This window comes from Hyla sarda, chromosome 1 (assembly GCF_029499605.1).
Source record: "Hyla sarda isolate aHylSar1 chromosome 1, aHylSar1.hap1, whole genome shotgun sequence".
NCBI lineage: Eukaryota > Metazoa > Chordata > Amphibia > Anura > Hylidae > Hyla > Hyla sarda.
The window spans coordinates 12,008,670-12,028,950 of record NC_079189.1 but is presented as its reverse complement, the minus strand read 5'-3'; the positions used below and the strand labels follow the sequence as shown (position 1 = coordinate 12,028,950).

Here is a 20,281-nt window from a genome sequence, read left to right as displayed (position 1 = left end):
CCTAACTACTATAAGAAGATAGCACATTTCTGAAATAATGGGCCTCATTTACTAAAAGCGTAGGGTTTTTACTAGTGTAAAAAGTCATTTCAGACTTGCAGGATTTACACCTTATTTACTAGGTGGACATTTCCAGCTATTTATTCACAGGATTTTCTGTCAATTCAATAGTAAATAGGTGGGGTTGTGAAACCACGCCCCTTTTTTGGGCCGGCTATGCCCCCCCTTTGCGACAGACCACGCCCCTTTTTGGCTTTTCACAATGCAATGTTGGGTTAGTTGGATTTTCCTGGTGCACACTGTCGCACAGTGTCTGGGACATGTCTCACCATGTCTCACTGTGCACCAAAATAACTTGGAAAAACCCGAAAAAAACGAGTGGGTTTTAGCTTAATAAATTAGGCCCAATTTGTTTTTGAAGCAAGACATTCGCTTGAAATCTAAAGAGATGTCAAAACATCCCCTCTTGCTGCTTGGTTATGGGTATTTTATGGGTGGCTGACAACCCAGGAGGTATTGTCCAGATAATGAGTCATGTGTTTATGGGGGTAAACCTGTATCCAGCAGGTGGTACATAGTGGTGCCACTAAAAACTTGTGTTTTGCTGCCATTACGGACAGTCATTGTGTGGATTACAGTTGAGTTCCACTGTGAGATTTCTTAGGCCTGAGGCCTGTCTATTGGAGAGGCATTGTTGCACCGGAGGACAAAGTGGACTTGTTCACTGGGGAAACACCAGCTGCGGGAGAAGAATGGCTCCATTGCAGGAGAGGAAATGGAGGTTGAGTAGTAGGCCTATGGAAGGGGTCCCCCGCGATCTCCCTGCTGCATCCGACGTTCGTTTAGAGCGTCGGGTGCAGTGCCGGAGGCTCGTGACGTCACAGCCGCACCTGGCTTGTGATGTCACGGCCACACCCCCTCAATGCAAGTCTGTGGAAGGGGGCCTGACGTCCGTCAGGCCCCCTCCCATAGACTTGCATTGAGGGGCATGGCCGTGGTGTCACGGACTTGTTCACTGGGGAAACACCAGCTGCGGGAGAAGAATGGCTCCATTGCAGGAGAGGAAATGGAGGTTGAGTAGTAGGCCTATGGAAGGGGTCCCCCGCGATCTCTCTGCTGCATCCGACGTTCGTTTAGAGCGTCGGGTGCAGTGCCGGAGGCTCGTGACGTCACAGCCGCACCTGGCTTGTGATGTCACGGCCACACCCCCTCAATGCAAGTCTGTGGAAGGGGGCCTGACGTCCGTCAGGCCCCCTCCCATAGACTTGCATTGAGGGGCATGGCCGTGGTGTCACGGACTTGTTCACTGGGGAAACACCAGCTGCGGGAGAAGAATGGCTCCATTGCAGGAGAGGAAATGGAGGTTGAGTAGTAGGCCTATGGAAGGGGTCCCCCGCGATCTCCCTGCTGCATCCGACGTTCGTTTAGAGCGTCGGGTGCAGTGCCGGAGGCTCGTGACGTCACAGCCGCACCTGGCTTGTGATGTCACGGCCACACCCCCTCAATGCAAGTCTGTGGAAGGGGGCCTGACGTCCGTCAGGCCCCCTCCCATAGACTTGCATTGAGGGGCATGGCCGTGGTGTCACGGACTTGTTCACTGGGGAAACACCAGCTGCGGGAGAAGAATGGCTCCATTGCAGGAGAGGAAATGGAGGTTGAGTAGTAGGCCTATGGAAGGGGTCCCCCGCGATCTCCCTGCTGCATCCGACGTTCGTTTAGAGCGTCGGGTGCAGTGCCGGAGGCTCGTGACGTCACAGCCGCACCTGACTTGTGATGTCACGGCCACACCCCCTCAATGCAAGTCTGTGGAAGGGGGCCTGACGTCCGTCAGGCCCCCTCCCATAGACTTGCATTGAGGGGCATGGCCGTGGTGTCACGAGCGGGGCATGACCGTGACATCACGAGCCTCTGCCCAGCATCGCCAGTCATCCGGCACGGAGCAAAGTTCACTCCGTGCACCGGATGTCTGGGGCACCGCAGCCGAGATCGCGGGGGTCCCCACGGATAGGGGATAAGATGTCTAGGGGCGGAGTACTCCTTTAAAGTAGTGGAATGGTGGAGTCTAGGCATAGGTAGAGTGGCAGAAAGGGGTCACTTATGGGGAATCTACTGGGACTGGGACAAAATGTCAGCCCGGGAGGAAGTCAAGGTAGGTTGGATAGCGTTAGATGCACCCCAAGAGAAGCTACAACGACATGTAGGTGGGATTACGTGAGGGAAGATGGTCAACGGCACGAAGCATGAGGTTGGCTTCCCTGAGATCTCTGATGAGGCCTGTCTGGCTCAGTCTTGAAGCATTTTGGACTGAATGAGAGTGTGTCCTGGTAAGAAAGGACTCCTGTAGGTAGAACCTGAATGAGAGTGACCACTTGTCTGTGTACACATTGGAAGTCGTGTTACAGAGCTGAAGTTTAATTATTGGTTAGTTGAGTGAAATGCCGAGGAGCCGTGTGAAGTCAACACTAGTCAGAGGGTTCCTGTGAAGTTAACAGTGACCTGAGCCTTAGGAAACAGTGTTCTGTGCCTTAGGAAAAAGTTATGTTTTAACCCATTTTGGTTTGTAACTAGTTACTTAAAGCGGTACTCCGCCCCTAGACATCTTATCCCCTATCCAAAGGATGGCGATCTCAGCTGTGGCACCCCAGGCATCCGGTGCATGTAGCGAACTTCGCTCCGTGCCGGATGACTAGCGATGCGGGGCGGACGCTGGTGATGTCACGGCCATGCCCCCTCAATGGAAGTCTATGGGCCCTCACGCCCCCTCCTATAGACTTGCATTGAGGGGGCGTGGCCATGACATCATTAGCGAGGCGCGGCTGTGACGTCACTAGCCTCCGGTGCTTTACCTGATGCTCTAAACGAATGCAGCAGGGAGATCGCGGGGGTCCTGATAGTTAAAGAGGTACTCCGCCCCTAGACATCTTATCCCCTATCCGAAGGATAGGGGATAAGATGTCTAGGGGCGGAGTACCCCTTTAAAGGGAACCAATCAAACGGTGATTCTTCGTGGTCGGGCCTCTCCTAATCACATAAATGCGCAGAAGGCTTCATAAAGGGGAAGAAATGACATACACTTTTGGGTTTGGCCATTTTTTTGGGGACTGTGCAGTTAGGGATGTTTACAAGAAGGAGACATTGTTCTATAATAAAAGTGTCAGCTCCTATGACTTCTAGTCCCAGCAAGTATCAGGAGAGCGAAGAGATCCGGCATCTCAGCTCCGGGGGATATTATCTGTCCTCAACATCTACCCTCTGACATGAAGCCGAATGTTGAACTTCTCTCCACACCTGCCTGACATATTTCTCTACGCGCTCCACATGGGACATGGAAGCTAAGAAGGGTTCAGAAATATCCAATATCATTCAATAAGGAGAATGTCAAAACTAAAATTTCACATAAACACATAAATAAAGTATTTACAAGTTGATCGGACATGATTTAGAAAGACACAGTTCTGTTTTTTTAAGGTTTAAGTCAACAATGAATGTCAGAGAAAAACTTAGTCATAAGGGGGGAAAGAAATGCCTGTAGAGCTCAGAGACAGGATCGTGTGGAAGTACAGATCTGGAGAAGGGGACAAAAAACATTTCTGCTAGGAGAACTTTCCAGAAAGTCGACCATCACTGCAGCAATCCAGCAGTCTTGAATTTATGGAGAGTGGACAGAAAGAATCCTCTCCACAGTATAGAACACATAAAGGGGTCCGCCTGGAGAATAGCACCATAAAGGGGTACTCTGGTGGAAAAAAAAAATATTCTAAATCAACTGGCTCCAGAAAGTTAAACAGATTTGTAAATGACTTCTATATAAAAATCTTAATCCAGTAATTATCAGCTGCTGTATACTGCAGAGGAAGTTCTTTTCTTTTTAGATTTCTTTTCTGTCTGACCACAGTGCTCTCTGCTGACACCTCTGTCCATTTTAGGAACTGTCTAGAGCAGGATAGGTTTGCTATGGGGAATTGCAGGAGCTCTGGCACCAGATTATTTAAAAAAAAATTTTTTCCACTGGAGTACCTTTTTAAGGACTGGTCTGATGAAACCAAAATTGAACTTTCTCAATTGTAAATGTGAGGAGGCCCTGCTAATCACCTCACCAATACCATTCTGACAGGGAATGGAATTCTTAATGAAAACCTGATCCAGAGCACTCTAGACCTCAGACTTGTTATAATACTGCTCCCTATGTACAATAATATAACTACTATAATATGCACAAAGGAGAAAGAGAGGGACGTCACTCACCAGCATACGGTGCAATTTTCTTTATTTCTTATCAACGGTGCAGAGACATGGAGCACGGACGCCAGAAGGTAGGACTAGCTCATCAGTGGAAAGCTGGGTGACAGCTGTTGCGCGTGCGTATCACGCTTCTTCACTCTGAAGAAGCGTGATACGCACGCGCAACAGCTGTCACCCAGCTTTCCACTGATGAGCTAGTCCTACCTTCTGGCGTCCGTGCTCCATGTCTCTGCACCGTTGATAAGAAATAAAGAAAATTGCACCGTATGCTGGTGAGTGACGTCCCTCTCTTTCTCCTTTGTGCATACTTTTGTGAATGCTGCATCTTTAAGGGACTTGGAACCACACAGTTTACAGTGCCTGCCAGCACTTCATGGAACTGTAGCGGACAGACTCAGGAACCAGGGTACATACATCTTGCTGCTGAAGCACTAAGGGAGGAGCGCTATTCGGGGTAGAGGTGCCGACTATTTACTCTTGCTGAGATAACTACTATAATACTGCTCCTATATACAAGAATATAACTACTATAATACTGCTCCTATATACAAGAATATAACTACTATAATACTGTTCCTATATACAAGAATATAACTACTATAATACTGCTCCTATATACAAGAATATAACTACTATAATAATGCTCCTATGTACAAGAATATAACTACTATAATACTGCTCCTATATACAAGAATATAACTACTATAATACTGTTCCTATATACAAGAATATAACTACTATAATACTGCTCCTATATACAAGAATATAACTACTATAATACTGCTCCTATATACAAGAATATAACTACTATAATACTGCTCCTATATGCAAGAATATACCTACTATAATACTGCTCCTATATACAAGAATATAACTACTATAATACTGCTCCTATATACAAGAATATAACTACTATAATACTGCTCATATGTACAAGAATATAACTACTATAATACTGCTCCTATATACAAGAGTATAACTACTATAATACTGTCTCCTATATACAAGAATATAACTACTATAATACTGCTCCCTATGTACAAGAATATAACTACTATAATACTGCTCCCTATGTACAAGAATATAACTACTATAATACTGCTACTATATACAAGAATATAACTACTATAATACTGCTCCTATATACAGAATATAACTACTATAATACTGCTCCTATATACAAGAATATAACTACTATAATACTGCTCCTATATACAAGAATATAACTACTATAATACTGCTCCTATATACAAGAATATAACTACTATAATACTGTCCCTATATACAAGAATATAACTACTATAATACTGTCTCCTATATACAAGAATATATCTACTATAATACTGCTCCTATATACAAGAATATAACTACTATAATACTGCCTTCAATATACAAGAATATAACTACTATAATACTGCTCCTATATACAAGAATATAACTACTATAATACTGCTCCTCTATACAAGAATATAACTACTATAATACTTCTCCTATATACAAGAATATAACTACTATAATACTGCCTTCAATATACAAGAATATAACTACTATAATACTGCTCCTATATACAAGAATATAACTACTATAATACTGCTTTCAATATACAAGAATATAACTACTGTAATACCGCTCCTATATACAAGATAATACTTCTCCTATATACAAGAATATAACTACTATAATACTGCCTCCTATATACAAGAATATAACTACTATAATACTGCTCCTATATACAAGAATATAACTACTATAATACTGCTCCTATATACAGGAATATAACTACTATAATACTGCTCCTATATACAAGAATATATCTACTATAATACTGCTCCTATATACAAGAATATATCTACTATAATACTGCTCCTATATACAAGAATATAACTACTATAATACTTCTCCTATATACAAGAATATAACTACTATAATTGTGCTCCTATATACAAGAATATAACTACTATAATACTGCTCCTATATACAGGAATATAACTACTATAATACTGCTCCTATATACAAGAATATAACTACTATAATACTGCTCCTATATACAAGAATATAACTACTATAATACTGCCTCCTATATACAAGAATATAACTACTATAATACTGCCTCCTATATACAAGAATATAACTACTATAATACTGCTCCTATATACAAGAATATAACTACTATAATACTGCCTCCTATATACAAGAATATAACTACTATAATACTGCCTCCTATATACAAGAATATAACTACTATAATACTGTCTCCTATATACAAGAATATAACTACTATAATACTGCTCCTATATACAAGAATATAACTACTATAATACTGTCTCCTATATACAAGAATATAACTACTATAATACTGCTCCTATATACAAGAATATAACTACTATAATACTGCTCCTATATACAAGAATATAACTACTATAATACTGCCCCCTATATACAAGAATATAACTACTATAATACTGCCTCCTATATACAAGAATATAACTACTATAATACTGCCCCCTATATACAAGAATATAACTACTATAATACTGCTCCTATATACAAGAATATAACTACTATAATACTGCCTCCTATATACAAGAATATAACTACTATAATACTGTCTCCTATATACAAGAATATAACTACTATAATACTGCTCCTATATACAAGAATATAACTACTATAATACTGCCTCTCTGTACTACATGTATTATGTCGGTCTTGTTCTCCTCAGGCATATATAATAGCACAGAGGTCATACAGTCACGCCAGTAATAACCATTAACCATGTCCTGTCTGCAGTGCTGAGACTTGCAGGGAATGTTACTCCTCTATGGAATCTGTATAATGCTGCCAGGAGACATCTACAGGATGCACGTTCCTTCTTTACAGCTACTATTATTATTGTCATATTGTACACTGAGCGAAGCTGTGGCGGTGCGGTGGATTCCAGGATCGGGGTGCACACTGAGGTCACATGCTGCCACTAGTCCTACAAAACCCTCCCAGCACGTGAGCGTTACACACCTGATCTTACCGTCATACACTCCCTGATCTAAACCTCTCAATGGACCAAGTTATGGAACGTGAATGTGGTGCCAAAATGACAGAATGCGTATGCCAAAAACTAACTCCGACCGATGCCAAATTATATTTACTGTACACAGGATGTCCATATAATACAGCAATATAGGTGCTGAAATATGAATTCAACTTAAGAAAAGACAGACATGGTCGCACATCCACAACGTGCACCTTGATCTAATGCTTCCCAGCAATATGTATTAAACTAACAGGTCGTTAGTGTACTTAAAGGGGTACTCCACTGCTCAGTGTTTGGAACAAACTGTTCCGAACGCTGGAGCAGGGAGCTTGTGACATCATAGCCCCGCCCCCTCATGACGTCACACCCCGCCCCCTCAATGCAAGTCTATGGGAGGGGCGTGACGGCCGTCACACCCCTCCCATAGACTTGCATTGAGGGGGCGGGGTGTGACATCATGAGGGGGCGGGGCTATGATGTCGCAAGCTCCCGGCTCCAGCATTTGGAACAGTTTGTTCCAAACGCTGAGCAGCGGAGTACCGCTTTAAGTAGAAGGTAAGTATCACTCTTTTTTTTCGTCACGGACACTTCACATACCAGCGGACACACCAAGGACACGATGAAGCTTTTACATGATAAGTTCAAGAGGCACCTGAGGAATACAAGTGGAAGCCTGGAAAGTGATTGAAGTCATATGAATGGAGAAATCCAGTGACTCCCTGATCAGTAAACACTGAAAGGTTTCTTAAAGGGCATGTCCACTGTTTATAGATCAATATATTCTACTGTATACCTTGGTTGGAGTCACCTGTGGTAAATTAAGATTGGACATAATTTGGAAAAACACAACTCTGTCTATATAAGGTCTCACAGCTGACAACGTATATCAGAGCAAAAACCAAGGCATGAGGCGGAAATAACTGCCTGTAGAGCTCAGAGACAGAATTGTGTGGAGGCCACAGATCTGGACAACCAGGACACATTCTAGAACCACCAAATTAAGTAAGGGTCTTGGTAAGAGAGGCGTCAAAGAACCCAATAGTCCCTCTGGCTGAGCACCAAAGCTCTATAGCACCTAAAAGATTCTCAGACTGAAAGAAACTCTGGACTGATGAAACTAAGACTTCTGATCGCCTGCCCAATACCATCCCTACAGTGATCATGGTGGGGGCAGCATCATGTCTGGGGGAAACCAGGCACTGCCCATCACCTGCCCAATACCATCCCTACAGTGATCATGGTGGGGGCAGCATCATGTCTGGGGGAAACCAGGCACTGCCCATCACCTGCCCAATACCATCCCTACAGTGATCACGGTGGGAGCAGCATCATGTCTGGGGGAAACCAGGCACTGCCCATCACCTGCCCAATACCATCCCTACAGTGATCATGGTGGGGGCAGCATCATGTCTGGAGGAAACCAGGTACTGCAAATCACCCACCCAATACCATCCCTACAGTGATCATGGTGGGGGCAGCATCATGTCTGGGGGAAACCAGGCACTGCCCATCACCCGCCCCCAATACCATCCCTACAGTGATCATGGTGGGGGCAGCATCATGTCTGGGAGAAACCAGGCACTGCCCCTCACCCGCCCAATACCATCCCTACAGTGATCATGGTGGGGCAGCATCATGTCTGGAGGAAACCAGGCACTGCCCATCACCTGCCTAATACCATCCCTACAGTGATCATGGTGGGGGGCAGCATCATGTCTGGGGGAAACCAGGCACTGCCCATCACCTGCCCAATACCATTCCTACAGTGATCATGGTGGGGGCAGCATCATGTCTGGAGGAAACCAGGCACTGCCCATCACCTGCCCAATACCATTCCTACAGTGATCATGGTGGGGGCAGCATCATGTCTGGAGGAAACCAGGCACTGTCCATCACCCGCCAAATACCATCCCTACAGTGATCATGGTGGGGGCAGCATCATGTCTGGGGGAAACCAGGCACTGCCCATCACCTGCCCAATACCATCCCTCCAGTGATCATGGTGGGGGCAGCATCATGTCTGGGGGAAACCAGGCACTGTCCATCACCTGCTCAATACCATCCCTACAGTGATCATGGTGGGGGCAGCATCATGTCTGGAGGAAACCAGGCACTGCCCATCACCTGCCCAATACCATCCCTACAGTGATCATGGTGGGGGCAGCATCATGTCTCGGGGAAACCAGGCAGTGCCCATCACCCGCGCAATACCATCCCTACAGTGATCATGGTGGGGGCAGCATCATGTCTGGGGGAAACCAGGCACTGCCCATAACCTGCCCAATACCATCCCTACAGTGATCATGGTGGGGGCAGCATCATGTCTGGGGGAAACCAGGCACTGCCCATCACCTGACCAATACCATCCCTACAGTGATCATGGTGGGGCAGCATCATGTCTGGGGGAAACCAGGCACTGCCCATCACCTGCCCAATACCATCACTACAGTGATCATAGTGGGGGCAGCATCATGTCTGGAGGAAACCAGGCACTGCCCATCACCTGCCCAATACCATCCCTACTTTGATCATGGTGGGGGCAGCATCATGTCTGGAGGAAACCAGGCCCTGCCCATCACCTGCCCAATACCATCCCTACAGTGATCATGGTGGGGGCAGCATCATGTCTGGAGGAAACCAGGCACTGCCCATCACCTGCCCAATACCATCCCTACAGTGATCATGGTGGGGGCAGCATCATGTCTGGAGGAAACCAGGCACTGCCCATCACCTGCCCAATACCATCCCTACAGTGATCATGGTGGGGGCAGCATCATGTCTGGAGGAAACCAGGCACTGCCCATCACCTGCTCGATACCATCCCTACTGTGATCATGGTGGGGGCAGCATCATGTCTGGAGGAAACCAGGCACTGCCCATCACCTGCCAAATACCATCCCTACAGTGATCATGGTGGGGGCAGCATCATGTCTGGAGGAAACCAGGCACTGCCCATCACCTGCCCAATACCATCCCTACAGTGATCATGGTGGGGGCAGCATCATGTGTGGAGGAAACTAGGCACTGCCCATCACCTGCCCAATACCATCACTACAGTGATCATGGTGGGGGCAGCATCATGTCTGGAGGAAACCAGGCACTGTTGATCACCTGCCCAATACCATCCCTACAGTGATCATGGTGGGGACAGCATCATGTCTGGAGGAAACCAGGCACTGCCCATCCCCTGCCCAATGCCATCCCTAGAGTGATCATGGTGGGGGCAGCATCATATCTGGAGGAAACCAGGCACTGCAAATCACCTGCCCAATACCATCCCTACAGTGATCATGGTGGGGGCAGCATCATGTCTGGAGGAAACCAGGTACTGCCCATCACCTGCCCAATACCATTTCTACAGTGATCATGGTGGGGGCAGCATCATGTCTAGAGGAAACCAGGCACTGACCATCACCTGCCCAATACCATCCCTACTGTGATCATGGTGGGGGCAGCATCATGTCTGGAGGAAACCAGGCACTGCCCATCACCTGCCCAATACCATCCCTACAGTGAAGTATGGTGGGGGCAGCATCATGTCTGGAGGAAACCAGGCACTGCCCATCACCTGCCCAATACCATCCCTACAGTGATCATGGTGGGGGCAGCATCATGTCTGGAGGAAACCAGGCACTGCCCATCACCTGCCCAATACCATCCCTACAGTGAGTTATGGTTGTGGGCAATATGTGGCAGCATCTGGACTTTGTTAAGGGCATTTTGTGTACACATCCAATTTTTTATTCAGACTAAGAAGTACGGTTTGGAGCACTTTTCAGTCTGAACCGAAACCCAGATAATTCAGAAAATGACCCATATTCACTAGCTGACTACACGTGGGCCATTGAAATAGGACTAATGCTTGTCCAAGACTTGTCAGAATGTTACACCTAGTTATACAGTGGCAAGATGCATAGACTGCCCAGATACATCAGCAAAGGGAGTAGAAATGTTCTAATCAGGTTAACCCTTTCCCGGAGGGTCAAAGGCCAACCCTTCCACTAATCCACCTTGTGAGCTGCGATCTATAGCCTCCTGCCCCACTTATGTTTGGATGTTCGGCCAAATTTGACGATGAGGACTTTTGGAGACTCCTGGGGCTTTGGAAGGGTGTCCGGAACATCAAAACAAGGATCTCCCCTCCCAGCCAGAGATTCTCACCCTTATCCAGGTAGACCTTGGACCCAGCTGCACTATTCTGCTGGTGGGATCACAGTCTACATACATTACATTACTTCAATAAGGAGAGGCGGTACTCACGGCGTCTTCTTGAGATGGAGAATGTGGTCTTTTTCATTGATGCGTACAGAGTACTGAAGCTGATTATCATACAGGCTCTAGAATAGTAATAATACAACTATTAATAATATCAATAATACATAAATACAAATATTATTATTAATAATGATATGAATAATAATAACAGGAAGATAATAATAATAATAAACATCAGTCCCATCTCGAAATCTACCGGTGCACTATACAGCTGGGTGGACTATAAACACATCATTATATAACAAGAAGCTTCTGTTTATAGCAGTGTTTCCCAACCAGGGTGCCTCCAGCTGTTGCAAAACTACAATTCCCAGCATGCCCGGACAGCCTTCGGCTGTCCGGGCATGTTGGGAGTTGTAGTTTTGCATCAGCTGGAGGCACCCTGGTTGGGAAACACTGGTCTATAGGTTATCCTTGGAGAGACATTTCCCTAACACAGAACTAAAATAACGGAGGTAACCAAGGATCCCCAATCCCGCAGTGTATGCCTTGTACCTCATATTCACCTTGTATGTTACTGTGTTATATATTCCAGATGCCCAATTGTCAGTAAAATCTTCTGTAGTTCTTTGGTTTCTTGACCATGGCATGGCTGAAGGAAAATGGACACATATAGTAAAGTACTAGCCTTCAAAGCTCATCTCAACCCTATCATTGCATTAATTTCATATCTAGCCTGTAGTGCTGAGACTATTCACTGCCACACAGATGTCTCGATGTTAGTCCTGAACGTAATGCATTATAGTGAACATCTTTTATTTTGAATACTCAAAATTCTAATCCAGGTCTAGTCTACGACCCCCCAATACAGTCCTGCCGCTGACTGACACTCAAGCCTTTAACATGGAAATGCAGAGCCAATGCACAATTTCCTTGGGAAATATCTATGAAACTCTTGTTATGGCATGAAAAATGTACTAACACGTAGTTGCAAATGACAAAAGTTGGTATATTGTGGTTCTTCCAGTTTTAGGCGCGCTGTCAGACCCCATTGCAGTCCCTAAATTTATGGAAATGAATGAAGATAAAAGAACATTGGTATGAGATAATTTTGTCTTATGAGCTGTTGTATGTGACAACACAGATGACACAGGTGATCACAGACAAACTGATGACTGCAGCATATATAGGGTATACATATATACACATGCAGTATATAACTAAGGAACACAGTTGAGCAGGGCTCAGTTCTTTCTCATATACATATGGAAGGTTTCTTCTTACCGTTTGTCCTGAGGTAGAATTGCTGCATAAAAATGAAGATCATAGTCTGCAAGAAATTTTCCATTGTATCTTGAAAATATACGAAATTCACAGTGGCAAGTCAATGGGAAATCAGGGTGCCAGCTCGAGGTTCAGAGTAATGGAGAGAAGGGTGCAGTGTCCAGGAAAGGAGATCATAGAGTCAAAAAATAGTGTGAAAAAGGTTAAGTGAAGGGTGCAGTGCCCAAGAGAAGAGGGTGTAATATCCAAGGGTAAAGTGTCAGGTGTGAGTGAGGAGGGGGCAGGAAAGTGTGATGCAGTGTCCAGAAATGGGAGTGTAGGTGCAGTGTCCAGAAATGGGAGTGTAGGTGCAGTGTCCTGGAGATTAGATGAAGAGGGTAACTCGGGAAAATAGTGGAAAGTAAAATGCCCGGGACTTTGAATTCGGGAGAAACCTATGGCTTCCTGGTACTTGCAGAGTAGAATGCAGTGTCATGCAGGGGGGAGATGAATATGCAGTGTCCTGAGGATGGGAAAGCTGGATGCAGTGTCCTGAGAATGGGAAAGCTGGATGCAATGTCCTGAGAATGGGAAAGCTGGATGCAGTGTCCTGAGGATTGGAAAGCTGGATGCAGCTTCCTGGAGATGGACGAGCTTGATGTAGTGCCCTGGATGATAAGAGAGCTCCATGCAATGTCCTGGAGGAGGGAGAGTTAGATGCAGTGTCCTAGAGATGGGAGAGGACAGATTGGTTTTCTTGGAATGGAAGCGGAAAGTCCAGTCTTCTGGGATAGAAGGGTAAGGTGTGATATCTTGGAGGTGTGAGAATAAGTGTCATGGAGAGAGGACAGAGCAGTGTTCTTGAGATGGGAAACAGAATACAGCGTGCTGGAAAGAGGACAGAGCAGTGTGCTGGAGGGAGGACAGAGCAGTGTGCTGGAGGGAGGACAGAGCAGTGTGCTGGAGGGAGGACAGAGCAGTGTGCTGGAGAGAGGACAGAGCAGTGTACTGGAGAGAGGACAGAGCAGTGTGCTGGAGAGAGGACAGAGCAGTGTACTGGAGAGAGGACAGCAGTGTGCTGGAGAGAGGACAGCAGTGTACTGGAGAGAGGACAGCAGTGTGCTGGAGAGAGGACAGAGCACAGAGCAGTGTGCTGGAGAGAGGACAGAGCAGTGTGCTGGAGAGAGGACAGAGCAGTGTACTGGAGAGAGGACAGAGCAGTGTACTGGAGGGAGGACAGAGCAGTGTGCTGGAGAGAGGACAGAGCAGTGTACTGGAGAGAGGACAGAGCAGTGTGCTGGAGAGAGGACAGAGCAGTGTGCTGGAGGGAGGACAGGGCAGTGTGCTGGAGAGAGGACAGAGCAGTGTCCTGAATAGGACTAAGTTAGTGAAGTTTACAGCTAGGGAGAGGTGGAGACAGGTCCTGACAAGACATTACTGGAGAGCGGAGCAGGGGGAGCTGTGTTCCTGGAGGGCAGTGAGGGGACTCTGAGCTCTGGCCTGGGGGTATCTGCTGTGCGCTCCATCTGCTTGATCCCTTTGTACAGCACTAGCGTTGACTCTGCCCTCTCCCACTGCTGGTCCCATACAGTATCTGTCCAATACAAACAGGATGCACCCAGGATGCAGCTGCTGATCCAGAATAATAAGGGCTCTGATCCGCAATTACAACAAATAACCATAGAGCTGGCGCCACACCAGATCATAGACCCCCAGACCGACCTCTGGGGACCCTCATGTTTAGGGCTAGATGGCTACAGAGACATAAGGGATAAATTGATCAGGACAGGCTCCCTACCTATTACAATATGATACATTCTTTATCTGTGGTCCTGAATATGTCATAATCCAGCAGATACCACATAACTGGAGTTTTTTGGGTATAGCTCTGGTGTGTCTGGGCCCTAGATTGCATGTTCTTAGGGGTGGACATAACATGTACTAGCAATTGATCCAAGAGCGTCAGATGTCATGGTGTCAGAAAAGTAAAGCTTCTACCCTCTCCATCACTGGATCACATTTTGTACTCCCATAAATGTCCAAAAATAAAATAGGCAATGAGGAAGACAACTTGATATTCAGGGGCTTATTGGGTTATTCCCATTTTTGCAGTAGAGTTTTACATTCATTTTTGTCTGGTGGTGGCCCAAACTCAGGACCCCCACTCGTCCTGAAAATAAAGGGGGTACAGCATTGATCCAACTCTGAGTCCCCTTCACTGTTTTTACCTTATCCCATGATCATTTGGGTACCAAAGGTCCAACTATGAGTGAACATAAAGGTATGGCACCATTAAAGGGGTGACAACAATGTAACCCTTGGATTTGTCTTTTGTCTTTATTGCCTCAGCTCTCTTAGGTGGACCAGGTGAAATTAGGTTATGGCTGTGGGCTTGTAGCTTTACAACTTAACACATCCTATAAAAATGATTATTTTAAGTAAATCTTTGGAAACTGCAAGAAGTAGGTGTTAAGAAGCATTTAATGTCAAGAATGTCGCGGAGGAAGAGTCTTATCCATAGGCATAGCCTCCAGCTCTGAGGCTTCTGTGAAAATGTTATTGGAATGTGGGGAACTCAGTTGGGGAAGCTGGACCAGCAAATTTGCTTGGTAAAGATTAAAAAAGTTCAAGTACAATCAGTATATCAGGAGGGTATGATGCCAATGATACCGTGTCCTACACGTGAAGGATGATAATGTCCTACACCTAACCAATGATGATGTCCTACACATGAAGGATGATGATGTCTTACACAAGAAGGATGATGATGTCCTACACATAACCAATGATGATGTCCTACACATAACCAATGGTGATGTCCTACACATAACCAATGATGATGTCCTACACATAACCAATGATGATGTCCTACACATAACCAATGATGATGTCCTACACATAACCAATGATGATGTCCTACACATAACCAATGATGATGTCCTACACATAACCAATAACGATGTCCTACACATAACCAATGATGATGTCCTACACATAACCAATGACGATGTCCTACACATAACCAATGATGATGTCCTACACATGAAAGATGATGATGTCCTACACATAACCAATGATGATGTCCTACACAAGAAGAATGATGATGTCCTGCACATAACCAATGATGATGTCCTACACAAGAAGGATGATGATGTCCTACACATAACCAATGATGATGTCCTACACATGAAGGATGATGATGTCCTACACATAACTAGTGATGATATCCTACCCAAGAAGGATGATAATGTCCTACACATAACCAATGATGATGTCCTACACAAGAAGGATGATGATGTTCTACACAAAACCAATGATGATGTCCTACACATAACCAATGATGATGTCCTACACATAACCAATGATGATGTCCTACACATAACCAATGATGATGTCCTACACATAACCAATGATGATGTCCTACACATAACCAATGATGATGTCCTACACATGAAAGATGATGATGTCCTACACATAACCAATGATGATGTCCTACACAAGAAGGATGATGATGTCCTGCACATAACCAATGATGATGTCCTACACAAGAAGGATGATGATGTCCTACATATAACCAATGATGATGTCCTACACATAACCAATGATGATGTCCTACACATGAAGGATGATGATGTCCTACACATAACCAATGATGATGTCCTACACATGAAGGATGATGATGTCCTACACATAAATAGTGATGATATCCTACCCAAGAAGGATGATGATGTCCTACACATAACCAATGATGATGTCCTACACAAGAAGGATGATGATGTTCTACACAAAACCAATGAGGATGTCCTACACATAACCAATGATGATGTCCTACACATAACCAATGATGATGTCCTACACATGACTCAATGATGATGTCCTACACATAACCAATGATGATGTCCTACACATGACTCAATGATGATGTTATACACATAACCAATGATGATGTTGTCCTACACAAGAAGGATGATGATGTCCTGCACATACAAATGATGATGTCTTACACAAGAAGGATGATGATGTCCTACACAAGAAGGATGATGATGTCCTACACATAACCAATGATGATGTCCTACACAAGAAGGATGATGATGTCCTACACATAACCAATGATGATGTCCTACACATAACCAATGATGATGTCCTACACATGAAGAATGATGATGTCCTACACATAACCAATGATGATGTCCTACACATGAAGGATGATGATGTCCTACACATAACTAGTGATGATATCCTACACAAGAAGGATGATGATGTCCTACACATAACCAATGATGATGTCCTACACAAGAAGGATGATGTTCTACACAAAACCAATGATGATGTCCTACACATAACCAATGATGATGTCCTACACATAACCAATGATGATGTCCTACACATGACCAATGATGATGTCCTACACATAACCAATGATGATGTCCTATACATGACTCAATGATGATGTCTTACACATAACCAACGATGATGTCCTAAACATGAAGGATGATGATGTCCTACCTATGACTCAATGATGATGTCCTACACATGACCCAAAAATGATGTCCTACACATAATCCAGTGACAATGATGATTATGTCCTACACATGACCAATGATGATATCCATTATATGACCAATAATGAGGTCCTATACATGACCAATGATGATGTTTTACACATGACCAGTGACCTCTAATCCTAACAATATCCTCCTTGCCCAGCTTACTTGTTTGGCCCTCTTGCACAAAAAGAATAATCTTTCCAATACATTACCCATTCTTGCCCAAACATTGGTCTGGGCCATATACTCTTGCCTCAAACTTGCCCCAGTTGACCCTGATAACCTTTATCTGTGCTATGTACTCATTAGGGTTAAAAACTGTCTAACCGGGGTCATGCAGAGATAAGTGATGACAAACAATAATTAAAATGAAAAAGTCGTTCCCAACAATTCTAATACTGTTAGCTGAATGTATCCAGCACCATACGATTTATTGAGTAGAGGAGACAATCTTTCCATAGTGACCCATGAATCTTTGGGTGGTCATTACTAATACTCTGAAGAGAATTTTTGGTTATTACCATTCAATGTCCAGGGTTCACTCCAGTCCTTTTATGAAGAGGAGATGGAATGATGGATATTGATGCCCCGGTTCATTTATCTTCCTATACTTCCTGCAGGAATAGAGGCGCTGACAGTGATGTCTCCCACTGGGATCATGGCCAGGAATTCTGCTCACACATGATAACAGACGTATGGTTGTTGTGATAAACTTCTGAACTTTCCATATATATCTCTTCTTATTATTTCTTTATGTGGCTTTCAGTATTTGGTTATTGGGTTACATTGAGGAGATCCAGCTGGCAAGGAGTCTTTCAGGCAATGGTCTCTGGGGAAAAAGTATGTAAATAAGCTTTTTCTCTAGTGACATGTGGTGTCAGTGGGGTGCAATGCAGGGCAGATGTTGTAACCCTAGGGGCAGATGTTATGAACCCCTTCTTGTCGTTTAGCCTTAACCACCTGAAGGTAATACCACTGGTCCTGGGCTAGGCACAGGGGGCAATGAAGACACAGGCGCCAAGTTATGGACGACGGTAGCTCTACTGAGGGTCGACAGTTGACACAGTCTATGCAGTACAGCCAATATCCCAAGGAGGTGACCAGTGACACAGGGGGACCTCGCAGGCTTGCTCAGAATTGCAATTTGCAGAGACACTCTAGTGCAAGCCACACTGACTTGTGACTGACAAGACGATGACCTTAGCTTACTTGAGCTAACTTGTGGCGGCAGACTTTAGGCTTGAGGCCTCCAATGCTCTGGACACACATACTGGACCTCAGCAGGAGCAAGAATGCTGGAAGAGAGATTGCAGCCCCACCCCTGGTTATATAGGGGGGCTGTGCATGGAGCCCATAGGTGACTTGGGGGGGGGGGGGGGGGGGAGGGTCACCTGGTCACTAGTGCCTCCTGGGTAACAATCACATGGTCATAGCAATTAAAGAAACATTACACTTTTAATGTATAACATATGTACACTGTGGGTAACACTGGAGGGGGGCCCTGGGGACATGAAGGGACACTGCCTGACAGGGAAGGAGAGGAACGGGGAAACACCATCCCGTACTGGGCCACCACAGACACTTACAGGTAGACAGACAGCTACAGGTAGCTACCCTATAAATCATTAAAAAAAGCCTTAAAATGTGACTAGGGACATTAGATTCTCCCATCTTCACATGGTTTTTTATTCTTATCTGTAAGAGAAGGTACATCACAGTTACCCATTGGGCATTGCATTGCATTGCTTCACTGCTAACCCTAATATTAGATTGGTGTAATGACCAAGTGTGGACCTAGTGTGCTACCTAACAGGTTAGATTTAGGGCAATCCCAAGAGAATTGTGAAATGAGCTCCTTGGTTGCCACTCTTTAACCCCAGGGATCTTGACTTTGCTGTAGAGGACTACAAGGTTGCTACCTCTAGAAGTGGTGGCAGCTCTTTCAGTGGACCACTGGTGCAAAGCACCAAGGAGAAAGAAGTGCGTCTGAGTAATGGCTGCGTCTTTGGCTGGCAGTGTATGTGGATGGTAAGTGGACAGGCGAACAGATTAGACTGGGCAGCACAGGTTTATAATCAGAAACAGACCAAAGTCAGAATTTTGGTGGAGTACAAGACAGCAGACAAGGATTAGGTCAAGGAGGCATGCTGGGGTTATAAAGAGTATCAAAGTCACATAGATGAGAAACACCTTTACACAAACACTTTAAAAATCTGAAATGGTGAGTGCACGCACCCTACCCCGCCTACTGCCCCTTACAACAGGCTCATCCTATGTGCCTGGCTGCCTACACTTTGTTTATCTAGAGATCTCGACGTAATGGATCATGCAGCCACCATCTTAAACTAGGGACAGACTCTGAGAAGTCCCCCTGGCCAGGATCACAGGCCACCATAGAGGAACCCATTTTTCTGACATGGGGCCCAGGCAGAAGAAAAGTTTACCTCTGATATTCTTCTGGGCAACATGATCCTGCACAGGGATCTGGTGATGGTGTGATCTGTTGCTAGAGCAGCATCCGAGTCTTCTCCTATGACCTGGTCGATGGTAAGGGGTGGCCACCTAGGTTTGCTTTGGGGTCCTGTCAGGAGCCCACTGGGATCATGTCAGGACCCATCTGCCAGTATCCTGTTACACAGTCAATCCATAATTACCTGCTACAACGTAGACGCCTGTGGGGTCAAGAATTGACTTGTGTCTCTCAGAAGTGACAGGCCAGGGTTTACCTGCTCAGTCTGTCACGTGTCAGAGCGAACTGTCTGATCTTTTCTTTGAAGCTCGGAGACATGGATTCATGGTGAGGAGAACATTTTAAGGACATGTCCCACTAGTTTATGGTGCAAAAACCTGCCATAAATCTGAAGTAAGGACTAGCAGTCACCCTGCTTATAGGCACCATATAGCATCCAACACGTATACAGCACCAATGCGGGGGGCTGGCGAGTGTCTTGTATGATAGAGCTTACAGTCTAAACCTGCAGAG

General features: G+C 45.2%; 1 protein-coding gene across 9 annotated transcripts in view; it reads right to left on the bottom strand.

Moving 5' to 3' along the window:
- Positions 1 to 20,281, bottom strand: part of ADAM33 (ADAM metallopeptidase domain 33) — a 126,437-nt gene that overhangs the window by 34,943 nt on the left and 71,213 nt on the right. For 6 of the 9 annotated variants that reach the window (XM_056551949.1, XM_056551930.1, XM_056551909.1 and 3 more), the window contains exons 3-4: positions 12,055 to 12,140; positions 11,534 to 11,610 (exon numbers count right to left, since the gene is read on the bottom strand). In XM_056551949.1, coding sequence (XP_056407924.1) covers positions 11,534 to 11,610; positions 12,055 to 12,138 — 161 coding nt within the window. In that variant the 5' untranslated portion in view covers positions 12,139 to 12,140. Of the gene's footprint in view, positions 1 to 700; positions 824 to 11,533; positions 11,611 to 12,054; positions 12,141 to 12,470; positions 12,544 to 12,772; positions 12,819 to 20,281 lie in introns of those variants that run through there. The other 3 variants (XM_056551900.1, XM_056551872.1, XM_056551956.1) reach the window with 3 other exon arrangements.